Source organism: Branchiostoma belcheri, unplaced genomic scaffold (genome assembly GCF_001625305.1).
Source record: "Branchiostoma belcheri isolate BF01 breed outbred unplaced genomic scaffold, Haploidv18h27 scaffold16, whole genome shotgun sequence".
In the NCBI taxonomy this organism is placed as follows: Eukaryota; Metazoa; Chordata; class Leptocardii; order Amphioxiformes; family Branchiostomatidae; genus Branchiostoma; species Branchiostoma belcheri.
The window spans coordinates 802,646-816,558 of record NW_017803046.1 but is presented as its reverse complement, the minus strand read 5'-3'; the positions used below and the strand labels follow the sequence as shown (position 1 = coordinate 816,558).

At 39.7% G+C, this 13,913-nt stretch overlaps 1 protein-coding gene across 1 annotated transcript in view; it reads right to left on the bottom strand.

Annotated features, from left to right (window-relative positions):
- LOC109465872 overlaps window positions 1–13,913 on the bottom strand; it is a 121,128-nt gene that overhangs the window by 31,140 nt on the left and 76,075 nt on the right. Inside the window, exons 87-101 of the mRNA XM_019763361.1 lie at window positions 13,550–13,705; window positions 12,204–12,384; window positions 11,541–11,666; window positions 11,015–11,139; window positions 10,611–10,745; window positions 7,516–7,662; window positions 6,948–7,073; window positions 6,296–6,409; window positions 5,557–5,742; window positions 4,845–5,036; window positions 3,657–3,791; window positions 3,342–3,557; window positions 2,663–2,902; window positions 1,688–1,942; window positions 1,068–1,210 (exon numbers count right to left, since the gene is read on the bottom strand). Of these exons, the coding sequence (XP_019618920.1) occupies window positions 1,068–1,210; window positions 1,688–1,942; window positions 2,663–2,902; window positions 3,342–3,557; window positions 3,657–3,791; window positions 4,845–5,036; window positions 5,557–5,742; window positions 6,296–6,409; window positions 6,948–7,073; window positions 7,516–7,662; window positions 10,611–10,745; window positions 11,015–11,139; window positions 11,541–11,666; window positions 12,204–12,384; window positions 13,550–13,705 (2,477 nt within the window). The remainder of the gene's footprint in view (window positions 1–1,067; window positions 1,211–1,687; window positions 1,943–2,662; window positions 2,903–3,341; window positions 3,558–3,656; window positions 3,792–4,844; window positions 5,037–5,556; window positions 5,743–6,295; window positions 6,410–6,947; window positions 7,074–7,515; window positions 7,663–10,610; window positions 10,746–11,014; window positions 11,140–11,540; window positions 11,667–12,203; window positions 12,385–13,549; window positions 13,706–13,913) is intronic.

Here is a 13,913-nt window from a genome sequence, read left to right as displayed (position 1 = left end):
AGGTTGGCTGAAGCCCCTGTCACACATTCAGAACCTTCCCCCGAACACCAGCCGACCAAGGTTGGCTGAAGCCCCTGTCACACATTCAGAACTTTCTCTTGAACATCCGCTGACACCAGGTAGGCTGATGTTTGGGAGCAGTCTAATCAGATTTAGGCCACGCCTACATTTTGTATCTTTGTACCTTGTACATATGAGGCGCAAAGAATTTGATAACCTGGATTCATAATTCACCTTAGGAGGGTTTTCCGTCGTGGCAGGAATGTTATGGAAGCGTACGTCTGACCAGTAAACAGCTAATATTCCCACAGCAGCAGGGTGGGGGCGAAGGGCATGGCTGGCCTGATGCCACTATCAGTCACCCCGATGAAGCCGTTCTCACTCACCTGTGCAAGAAGAGAAAGATAAAATGTTAATGTACCTGGTTATTACATTTAAGTACATGTCAAACTTGCCCAAGCGACCACAACCGGCCATCTGGCCATATTATGAACGACCGCTTTTATATGGTCCTAATTTTCCCTCATAGACATAGCATTACTTGTTGTGGTTTTCTCATTCTCTGTCTTGCATTAAAAGACCACTTGTCTAAGGCCATTTCTTGTTGGTCTCCTGGGTGTTTCATTAGTTTACTGCTAACATGCAACTGTGTAGATGATGACTGTTTCCTGTAAAAAGAACTACAAATGGTGTTTCAAGTTAAAACTTTTGTTCCAACACAAAGAATTGTTCTCACCTATAGCTAGAGCTTTCACTCTAGTCAGTTTGGTTGTCAATAGACTGACCCAGACTTGTCACATGGCTTCTCTGAAGTCTGATGTCAACACTGGGTTAAAGGTAATCCAGTAATCGATCTTGACCCAGTGTTGACATCACACTTCAGCAAAGCCACGTGACAAGACTTAGTCACACTGGGTCAGTCCATTGAAGGAGACCAGAGTGACTGGTCAAAGCTCTGTACAAGTGTAGGTGAAAACAATTTTTTTGAGCTTTCATGACAGAACAACAGTTGTGGTATTTCTATAGCTATACAGCGTCAATAAAAAAATACAATGCAAAATACACACATAAGCATAAAGATGATTCCTTCCATCATACAGTGGGACGCCCCCTGGCACTGGGATGAGTGGAGAGGTTGCCTGTGGTCTAGGACTTGTTTTGTTGAGCTGGACATCACCAGCATCTGGTCCATATGGCAAGAGAGTCGACACTGAAACACAACAAAGTAAACATGAAAATTGTGCGAGGCAATATGATGATTTAAAGTCAGATTAGTTTATGAATTCTATATAATTATTCATTGTCACACTATTTTCTTAATTTTATTTTCAACTATTCTTATGAAAAGACATGTCTTCTGATACTTCATGCATTCGTTAAATTCAATGTACATGTACATCTGATTCAGTAAATATGTCAGACTGTATAACCGGTGCAATGGCTATAAGTTTGCATTCGGTAGGTCGTGAGGTCTATCCCCGGCCGAGTCATACTAAAGACTTCAAAAATGGTACATGTTTGTACATACTGCTTTCTCTGCTTAGCACTCAGCATTTGGGAAAGAGTATGGTTACCATGATAGTTAAACACACACCACTACCAGTGGACTAGTCCCCAGTGTGGGAAGGACTTGAAATAACATGCTATGCAGACAACATGTAAGCCTTCAATGAGATTGAGACCATACCTTTGCATTCCACTTGTGTGCCTTTGCCAACACTCCAGTATCCCTCCTCACACCTACATTGGTAGCTTCCTGGGGTGTTGACACACTGGGCACTGCTGGTGCAGTCATCCAGTGTGCTGTCACCAGGGGCAGCTGTCGTGTGGACAGCAGGAATGGCAGCTGTCATGTGGACAGCAGGAACAGCAGGCATGCTGGTCATGTCAGCACGGCTGGTCACTGAGTAGGTGTTGACTGATGTTGTCATGCGCAATGAGGCTGCATCAGAAGTGGAAGTACAAATTGTCAGGGCTTGAAATATTTTTTCTACATACCTGCACCAGACAAGTTTCAACTGCCGCACTCAGAGTTTAGAAAATACATTATACTGTTCAGAAACCATTGACAATTATTTCTTTAAAGTCATACTTAGGTGGAAACAGTCAATGTAACAAATAGAAATCCACGTACATGTACACCTACATTAAACCTAGTGCAGTTGAGGTGCAGGCACATTGTAGACATCAGAAATACCTGCATAGCCTCAACTTTTGCTTTTAGCTGCATATGCACCCAGTATTTTGAGCCCTGAATGTACTGTCAGTGAGATCTATAATTGTAAAATTCTGGCAAGGGTATAAGAATTATATAATTTCATACATATAGCCACTTGAAATCCTCTCATTGACATTTAAAACCAGTTTTAGCTTTAACTTTGAAGAGCTAAATCTTCTACTGGTTGTAACAGAGAAGACAGGCGCTATGTACAGTATTTACAGGTTCATTGTACCGGGAAAATTCCCCTAGCTCTTTTTGACAAGCACAATGAAGAGTGGACCACGATTTAATGTCCCGTCCTGAAGGCTGTGACCCTTTCCAGTAGCGTGCATGTCGGAAGAGTGACAACAGCCGGGATTCAAACTCCCAACCTCTTAGTCCAGAGGCTGGGTTGCTAACCACTGGACTATGCATGCTACATAGAAACCTGAGAAGACATACCTGTTGTGGCAGACATCCCTGTACTTCCCATTGCATCTGTTGGGTAGTCGGTCACAGCAGTGGTTGTAGGGTCGGGTGTTGTGCCTCTGGTTGTCATGTCGGTTGTCGGAGGGCTGGTTGTTGTTGTAACAACCGTTGTCATGGCAGCTGTTGTTGATGGAGCGGGTGTTGTGCCACTGGTTGTCATGCCAACGGATGTCCAGTTGAATGATGTCGTGCTGTTTGCAGTCATAACTGTAGCTGCAGTACCATTTTTTTTATTATTAATAAAAGAAAATACAAAACTGTGATGGTGACACACTAACATAAGTGCCACCATAGAACATAAAGTAATTAACATACATTAGATATAATACTACACAACATAAAAAAACACAAGAAATGTAGGAATCTTGGGGACAAATTAGATTTAAACCCCGTTTTCCTGACATTTCGAGAAGGACTGAAGTGTGTGATATGCTAAATGTTGTAAATCAGGAGGGTACAAAATGGTTACTTTTAGTAATGAAATCTTGGGTAAGACACATAATTTCACTATTAACTTTGAACGAAAAACAGGAGGACCCATAATTAAATAAAACTAAAAGGTGTATTCAAGCATCACCAGAGAATTAATGTCTAGTAAATAGAGTACTGCAGCTGCAGCAGCAGTAATCATATTGCAGTACAATGTTTGTACCATTTGTTGTCATGTTGTCTGTTGTAATGGCAACAGAAGGTGTGGCCAGGTCCTGGCTGACAGCAGCAGTAGTGGATGGTGATACTGTGGTTGCTCCTTGGGTGGTTGTAGGTGCTCTGGTGGTTGGTCCCGTGGTGGTTGTAGGTGCCAAAGTGGTTGGTGCAGGGGTGGTTGTAGGTGGTATCCACTCCGAGGTTGCTGTACACTCATTCACATCTACACAAAATGAACATGGAGGCAAATCATGTTGGATCAAAATTACTGTGGAAGACATTGACAAGACAAGATCTAGATTCTATACTGTATCTGACTTACCGATACAATGTGTTGGGTCATCGGGATCTGGTATGAACCCTTCCTTGCACACACAGGTGTAACCACCACGTGTGTTAACACAGTCAGTCTCTGCAGCTGGGCAGTCATCGGTACCCATGGCACATTCATCCACATCTGCAACACAAACAGGTTCTGGCTCATTCAACTTCTCTAAATTTTTCCCAGAAGATTTTTTGGTAAAAGCAATTTTGAATGGAATGTTTTCATAAAACAAGGCTTACTTGTGTATTACAACTTTAGTCAATGATACAGAAAATAATTTATTAATGGTTCAGAAGTATTCTACGTATAAGATCAAATTGCTTTTGACTGTATGCATCTCAAAACAGTGGATTACATTTAATATTTTAAAACTTTCTTATTATAACAGAAGAAGAAGAACTTTATTGCACGACAATTGTACAGGGTACATTGTATGGCAAATAGGTAACAATAAGTAGCATAGTAAAATAGATAGGTATAGAATAAATCTTATATATAGAAAAGAAATAAAAGTTTGCTTAGGCTTTACAATCAGGCGGAGTTATCTATGGGTACATGTGACTGTCAGTATTCTTTCTAATAACAAAACAGTCTTTTATGTATTTACCTATTTTTGCATTGTGTGGGCTGTTGCATTTAAATATATAATCAAATCTATCTGTAGCAACAAGTCTATTGAAATATGTCGTATTTGAAGTGAGAAATTTGAATAGCTTATCACGTAGGACTAGTAAACATAACTACTTAACAGTAAATTAATGAAACATTTAAGTTTGCATTCAGTGCAATTTCAGACATTTTCAATGTCAATTTTCTGGTTCTTTTATATGTAGTGAATTGAATCAATTCTATCCCATAAAGCAAACAGTCAGATATTTGTTAGGAAAAAATGCAATGATGTGAAGTTACTAGATTGTTTTGTGTCATAGGCTGGTTCTAGTTGTTTATATTAGGTGGTACCCAAAACATAGTGGGCTCCTCATATTGCTTGTTTTGGGACTGTTTCAAACCCTATAAATATGAAATAATGATGACAAAAATGTGCTAAGAAATGGCTGTATTAAAATCAGACAGATTTCCTCATTCACAATCTTTTTGCTTTGCTGCCCTAAAATTGCCTTCAACTTCTCCTCAGTGACCTTTTCTAGATCTGAGATGTACAATTTGTCATGAATACGTACTGACCTGTACACCTGATGAAGCCTTCCACTTCATTCATGCCTTCCTGCCCCTCCCACCTGTACCCAGGCTTACAGTCACATACTGGGTAGGTGGTGTTAACGGGGAACATCACTCCATCTCCTGTCTTCACACTGCACAGTCCTCCCCCACCCACATGGCCACAGATGTTGTCCTCAAAGTTGCAAGGATCACGGGCTGTTGAAAAGATAAAAAATGACATGTTGCAATCTCAAATTTGAGTCTTCAAGTCAGTGATATCTTCCAAACTGCACCATCTTCCAAACTGCATTGTGTTTTGTAATCCAATGGTCTATACCTGTCCTTGGTGCTGAACACCATCCACAAACACTATAGGGTAACATACCTGTCCTTGGTGCTGAACACCATCCACTAACACTATAGGGTAACATACCTGTCCTTGGTGCTGAACACCATCCACTAACACTATAGGGGAACATACCTGTCCTTGGTGCTGAACACCATCCACTAACACTAACAGGTAACATACCTGTCCTTGGTGCTGAACACCATCCACTAACACTATAGGGTAACATACCTGTCCTTGGTGCTGAACACCATCCACTAACACTATAGGGTAACATACTACATGACATATTGTGTACTTGTTCCAACAATTTCCCATGGATTAGACTTATTAATAAGCAATTCAAGCAATGAACTGTCTTCTAAATAACAGCAACAGTTAGCTTCCCACCTCTCTCAGGGCAGGGTCCAACATGACACTGTTGGTACTCCACTCCCGCGAGAGCCGGCCTGTCGCAGTCCCGCCCACCGTGTCGCGGTGTTGGGTTGTCACAGAGCCTGCTGCGTGTCTGGTATCCCATCATGCAATCAGCTGAGCAGTTGCTCCAGTCGCTCCAAGCACCCCAACCTCCATCAACTGACAAAACATTTTTTGAATCTATTAAATTAAATGACGTTTATTTGGTTTTATCTGCCAAAAAAAAGGTCTCAATTTTTACCGGTGCGGTTGGTCAGGAAAGTAAAAAGGAATATTAAAAATTACGCAATGAAAGTGCAATCGTTTCAAAATACATTGTAAGCACGTCAGCAGAACGTAAACGTACTGCACCAGCATGCAACCCCTAATGTATTGTGCATGGCACTTCAGCAGAACATCTCATATAAAGTCATATTTGCGTAACTATATAAGGTTACAATCCCATCTGCAGTTTCTAGTGTCAGAAAAGATATCATCTGCAACAGGCAAAAGTCTGATGCAACGTTGACCAAACATTTAACCAAAACCGTGAAAAATCAGGGTTTTGCACATGGCGCAGCACGTACATTCTTACAATGTATCACAAAATACTGTCAGTGTTAACTTCGTGATAATGTCACTAGTACTGGTGAAGCATGACAAATGACAGCATTAAAAAATATCACAGACTACAAGCAATATGTAACATTCATCATTAGAATCATAGTCTTACCATTCTGACAGTACTCCCCCCAGTATGGCCCAGCACAGACGCAGTGGTACCCTGGATCCAGCTCCTCACACACCCCTCCATTCAGACAACGGTGATTGTCACAGTTCTTCTCATCTGTAAGACAGGCATACAACATGAAACTGTACTAAGTAAACGTACATTGCATTTACGTTTGGATTTACATGTTACAGTACATTGCATCTGATGCAGCTTTTTTTTTTTAGATATGGACATAGAAAACGTTTTTAGTTCTTCTTTGCTCACACTTTATAATGGTGTAACTTGAAATAATAACAGAAACAGTAAGAAATAAGTCAGCAATTACATTATACAATCAGCTTGCACAAAGAGACTCTGAGTCAGTAACTCATTTCTTCATCAAGCCATCTAATCTGTATAACAAATCTTTCTTTACAGTTTGTATGGCATTGTTAAGGGTGTCAGCAATATGTAACTATACAATTCTTGTTTTGTAATAAAATGTTAAAGTACAATTTTAGTTATGTGTACAATACGGCATTATAATCGAAAGTTTGTAAAAAAATTCAAGACAATTCAGAAGTAAATTTTGTACAATTATGTACCATGTACTTCTGCCAGGTTGATTTTATACTAACAGTAAAATTAAAAATTGAAATTGAAAAGCTCCTACCTCTACAGCCATCCGCACCGATTCCGTTCCCCTCATACATGTCAGGACACTGACAACTATAACTCCCAGCAGTGTTGGTGCAGGTCGCAATGGCATGACAGGGATCCAGCTCACACTCATCAATGTCTGTAGTTAACAATTGTTATTAGAAACATGAAAAAACATTTTCAAAGCAAATGCATAATGTTTACCTTCACATATGGTCTGCTTTGTTAATTCTTACTCAAATATTTCATATGACAGGACAGGAGTCCAAATCCCTCCTGCTATAGCTATATAAAATTGCAATATGATGTAACCCAACACTAGTTACCATGGTGACAGGCAGTCTGGTTCAGGTCATTGACCTTTTTGGTATGGATAAGAACAGGAAACGTAGCAAAAACAGACTTTCCTTCGGTAAACATAACAATATGATAATTTGTGAAATATTGTTCAACCCTATCACTAATTAAAACTACTCAGTGTAATAACACACTGGTAGCTAATAACATGGTTACTGTAACTAAAATTCATAAGATTAAACTATTAAGTACTAATAAGAATAAGAAAAGAATATTACACTTACCAACACATGCGTCACCAATCTCTATAAAGCCCTGTGCACATGAGCAGTTGAAGGATCCTGGGACATTCACACACTGGAAGTTCTCCAGACCTGAGCATCCATGGGTGGGGTCTCCTCTACTGTCTACAGCTGCACATTCATCAATGTCTGTTGGCAAAATGCAAGACCAATGACAGGCATTTAATATCAACCCATATCTGGAAAAGATGAAGATGACATCTTGTACAATGTAACTTTTCAAATAACTGTAACAGTTATTTTGATTTTTAAAATTAACTAGACTAAGTATGATTCTAATGTTAACAATAACTTTGAATGCAACTAGCAACAGATTTCAACTTAACATGCAAAAAGAACATGCAAGTTCATTGCAATGAATCTGAATCTGAACACTGTCAGTATGAAACAAGCCCAATTATTTAGCATCACTGTGACAGTTTTTTCTCTTTCAGAAGAATCTGGTGTGTCTAAGTATTAACAGTGAAAGCAAACGTGTGTTCCTAAGATCGCCAAGTTTGCTATGCTTTCAATGATTGCCTTTGTTGTTGAAGCTCATTGAAAACACAAAATCTGCATGGTCTTCTCCATACATGATATTATGCAGTTACACTCATGAGCACTTGACTGTTTGAATCCAGGTCCCTCGGTACTTGGGAATTCTTTGATTGATCAAAACTCAACCTATTAGAAACAAAGAATTCCTCAAGTGCCAAGAAACCTAGTTCAAACTAGAAAGGCCGACATTTGCTTTGGAGCAAATACAGCAATGGCTTCACCACATTTTACGACATGGCAGGGAAAGAATGAGAAACACAAGGGAAAACAATGCTTTACATTGATATAACTATAGTATGAAGTAACATACAACTAAGACTACAACAGTTGGATAGCTATTCCATACATTATTGGTTAGGATTTTTAATTTCATAATGCAAACTGTTGATTTTCAAGAAAAAAAGAAGTGTTCATGCCCCGCATTCCAATGCTGGAGCAGGAAAGCTTAAAATACCTACCAAAACACTTGAATACAGACCTACTGTCAGTATGGAATGGCTCTGTGCAGGTATTAATTAAGTTAAGCCTGTTAAATTCCAACAGCCAATCAGCAAGGAGAATAGAGGAAAGCTGCATGCCTATTGGTTGATGCCCTGCATTCCATTGTGATGACTCATGCCCAAATGTGGTAACACTGCACACTAACTCAGTAATACATTTGCTATAACACAGCCAAAAAACTCAAATAAAACCATTCTAAAAGCCTGTATCACAAAAATTAAAAAAACGCCTGGGGGTATTTGCCTACTGTACTTCCATACCAAATTTCAGGTCCTTAGGCCCCAAAATGAAGAAGCTGAATCCATTTAAAGAAATGGCAGGAGGAGAAGGAGGAGAATCATGAGAAAAAGCAATATGGTTTCACCACTTTGTGGTGAACCCATAAATAAAGTTATGACTCATAAACAATTGGGGTGGATGCTAGATTGGCACAATTGAATATTGAAGTCAGGTGGATGGTATGCTATTTCAGGTCAGACTCCTTGGTACTGGGGAATTCTGTGATCCTATAATTTACACACATAGAGAACTCCACCAGTGCCAAGAAGTCTAACCCACAGTGTTATGGAGGTGTACAGAAAGTGCGAAATCGAACGAAATGGAACAAAATGGAACGAAATACATTGTATGTCTGTAGGAAGAACCAAAACGTTAGATAAGTACTAACTACTATGATATTGTGGTATTACATATAAGTGTAATATTCATAAAACATACTGTTAACATGTTAAGTGCAGTACATCACATTTTACTAAATAAATTATACAATGTCAAGAATGTTAAATACTTGTAGAGGCCATTGGTGATAAACATTTGAGATGCACTTGGGTTGGGTTAGAAAGTTAGGAACAGTTTCCTTGGTACTGGGGAATTCTGTGATGCTATGAAGCTGCACATCACATGCAACAAAACAGAGAATTCCTCGAGTGCCAAGAAAACTGGTCCCCATTAGTCAGATGATGATAATGCAGACCTTAAAACAATCAACTACGTACATTGTACATGTGGCATGTCGGCAGAATGTTCTGCACCTGCGCAAAACCTCCATTTTCATGGTTTTCGTTGGATTTTTGGTCTGAACATTGCATTAAATTTTGCCTCTTGCAGACAATATTTTTCCGACATAACATTTGGAAACAACAGACAGAGTGTTAACCTTATCTGCATGAATACGACCTTATATGAGATGTTCTGCCAAAGTGCTATGCACAATACATTACGGGTTTTGTGCAGGTGCAGTACGTTCTGTTGACGTGCTCAATGAACTTGCAGTCATTGACAACCTGGACCATCAAGTGTGTTAATTCCACACAATCACTGTAGAGGATGGAATGTAGAGTCAATTTGCTTGGTACTGGGGAATTCTTTGACTCAATGACATCTATGCACTGGTTCCTAAACAAAGAATTCCACTAGTGCCAAGCAAATTGAATCCAAATGATCAGTATTAGTCTTGAACAATTATACTGGAAGACTTATTGAAATGATGCTAGGCAAAGGAAGTTTTGTAGACTTCATTAGATTATACAGTCGCCTAAAAGAATAATTTTGATTTGATCAAACATCATTATCTGCTTCTGTCAACATAAAGACATCACATTCCACCATGGAAGACTAAAAAATTAGATATATTGGACAACATGATGCAAAATTATTTTTAGATGATATAATTGAAGATGATGATCATGATATTGATCAGATGCTCCATACTACATGACGTAGTAATATACAGTACTGTAAGCCACAGACTCTTTATTTGTGGTCCTATCCAGTAATCAGAATCTGTAATAATTGTGGTTCCTTACTAGCTCTTCTTAAAAGCTCTTCTGTAAAGTCCCATGTGAAGTGTTTGTAACTCTTGCGAGTTTACATGTACATTCGGAAGTGATTGGTCATTAATTATCCTGATGAAGGTGACAGTGATTGTTAAACATTTGATTCATGTATACTATAATTATTATGCATGTTGGATTAGAGTTCAACATTGTACTATATAGCTCTTTGACCACAAACTTCCCGTGACAACTCCATCTTCCTACCTTCACACTGGCCGATGGCGTCCTCCCTGTAGCCAGACCTGCACGCACAGTCAAACCTGTGTTTGGTGTTGATACAGATTTCCCTGGTCAGGTCACAGTTGTGTAGGTTTCTCCTACATTCATCCATGTCTCTTCCTAACAAACAAAACAACAGTTGTAAGAGATGGAAGAAATAATATACTGGGCTGAGTGTTCTGGCCAGTGTCTGTCTTTCCATCATTTGACAGAATTTTTCTGCTTAATAATAATTATGATGGACAAAAATTTTGACATGATGTTGCATCAAACACAATTCATACTTTTAAAGTTACCATAATGTACAATAATAAGTACCACTGAAATGTAATCTTTCAATCCGTACAAAAATCATCTTTTCACTGAAGAAAATAAACTTTGTAACGTACTTCCACACTCAAAGTAGAAGTCAGTGGCCTTGTAGTTGTTGGCCATGTTGACCTCTGTAGTCTCATTGCTGGTGACTTGTAGGATAATGTATGGTCGGGTCCAACAGTACTGGAATGTCTGCATGCTGGAGGGACAACAGATAAATCATTAATTTTGCCTTTGTTGGAAACTACATTCATTTGAAAATGCCTGCTAACTGTATTTGCTAACTTCCTAAACCTGTCCAGAGTTTCCATTAATTTTCTACAATATATTATCATTATATAAAAACAAGGAAAATTTATGCTCCAAGTTGCTAGGGAGTGTTAGACGAGTAGTGTAGACATTTATTGAATGCACATTCAATTTGGTTAAATTCAGAACACATTCATTGAATGCACATTCAGTAAATGCAGAATACATTCATTGAATGGGGAATCAATTTAATTTACTGAATGCAAAGTACATTTATTGAATGATAGAGTTTCTTTTAGAATTTCGTTTTTAGTTGACAACATGTTCAGAGTTTATACAGTCAGTACTCACTTGAGTGGAATGTACAGATTGTCTGCCATCCAGTCCAGATGTGTCAGGCGTCTGGAGGTGAAATCCTGGGTCAGGTTTGTCTGTTGCCCTGGCGTCAGGGTGAAGGGGATGCTCACATCATCAGAGCTGGCAAATAACAGAACAATAATAACAGATTGTAACAATGTTGCACAATAACCACAATTTATGTTGATTCTCACTCAAAGCAAGCAACCAGGATTTAAGAAACACCAGGCTGAACATAAATTGCATTGTACCCAGGCACACAGTATGGGTAGGAAATGAATTCAAAGTACAATTTGTAATTTTCACTCACAATTAAATATGCAAAGATTTAATGTAGTAAGTCGTTTCGTGTGATATAGCTAACTGCCGCCACGCCGTGTGTGTTACGCCGAAGGGCGGTTCTACCAGCTATACCGATACAGATACGGATAGTACCCAATCATACTTCTACACACCTAGCCCTAGCTCTTTTCTACAAGCATAATGAACATTGGACCACAGCTTAACGTCCCGTCCTAGGGACTGTGACCCTTTCCAGTAGCGTGCATGTTGGGTGAGCGACAACAGCTGGGATTCGAACTCCCGACCTCTTGGTCCTGCTAATGACTGCACACCCTACACTATGACTACCACGATGGTGTTTTTATGAATACTTACCTCAGCTGGTCATCCCAAGACAACAGCATGCCGACAGTGAAGGGAGCTTCACCAGCAGGGAGAAGGTCTGGAGCTGTGACCAGTACACTGATGATGGCCGTGTACTCCTGGTGGGTCTCAACAGTCAGGGTGCTGGTCCTACCACCCGTGTCAAACGTAGACACAGCAAAATCAACCACATCTGTACAAGGAAAGAATGATGATAAAAAATTATTAAGACTAAAACCTGGCTTGTCCTGCTGCCTGCCATTCTGTGCATTACATGTTCCATGTGCTTCAGATTCCAGACCCTCTTAAGGGGATATTGCTTTTTTTGTGTGTGTTTTTATCCAAAATAATATCACAACTAAGGCGAAGCAGACATTGGGAGTGATTAAACGTAATCTGTGGGCATGTCCAACGAGAGTAAAATCACTTGCATACACGTCACTTGTAAGACTGAACCTAGAATACGCTGCGACAGTATGGGATCCATATACAAAGAAAGACAAAGACAAATTGGAAAGGGTACAGAATCAAGCTGCAAGATTCTGTATGAACAACTATGTAAGAGGTGCTAGTGTCACGGAAATGAACAGAAACCTACAGTGGACCTCACTTGAAGACAGAAGAAAGATGTCTAGACTATGCATGATGTACAAAATGACTAATAAACTGGTGGATGTCCCAACTACTAAGTACCTAATACCAGCCCAGAAGAGAACAAGAAATAGCCACGCATTCAAGTACCAGAGTTATCAACCAAGGATTGAGGTGTTCAAGAATTCATTCTTTCCTAGAACTATCGCAGAGTGGAACTCACTGTCACCAAGTACAGTAGGGGCACTGTCAATAGATAGCTTTAAACAATGTCTAGAGCTAGAAGTTCAAGGGTTAGGTGTAACAAGTCGATCGGTGTAATATAGCCAGCTGCCGCCGCGCCGCGTGCCTGCGAAGCTGGTGTGTTACGCCGAAAGGCGGTTATACCGGCTATACAGATACAGATACAGATACAGAAAATCCTAAGTATTTTCTGTGGACTCCAAGGTATTTAAATCATGTAACAGATATGGACCGTATCAAACAAGTATGATACTTGATTTAAAATTGTGCTTATTGATATTGTCAGTTGACAGACTCAGACAAGAAGTGCACAAAATGCTAAAACAGTTACTGTACCTTCCATTATCTTCATTTGTCATTTTATTTATGTGTTACTGTCTAGTTTCTAATTACTACTTTCTAACATTTTGTAATTAGAGTCAGTTAAGGGAGGGGTTCCTGCATAGGACTGACAATAACCTGGAATGATGATGATGATGTCTAAAATAAGTTTCTCATGTTTCTCAGAAAAATTAAACACGTACTGTCACATCCTTCCAGTGTTATCCCACTGATGGTCAGTATGTTGTTGTCTGGTAAGGCGTCCCTCAGGAGTTGGTGGGGATTCATGTGAACTTCCAGAACTTTGGCTTCCTCTGTGCAGTACTGCACAAAATTCTCGTCAAGGAGTAGTGCATCATCTGAGTGATTATAAACACATTGAATTTCATTTTGATTACCTGAAGTTCAGGTCACACATTCAGTGCCTTCCCCCAAACACCAGCCGACCAAGGTTGGCTGAAGCCCCTGTCACACATTCAGAACCGACCCCCAAACACCAGCCGACCAAGGTTGGCTGAAGCCCCCTGTAACACATTCAGAACCTTCCCCCGAACACCAGCCGACCAA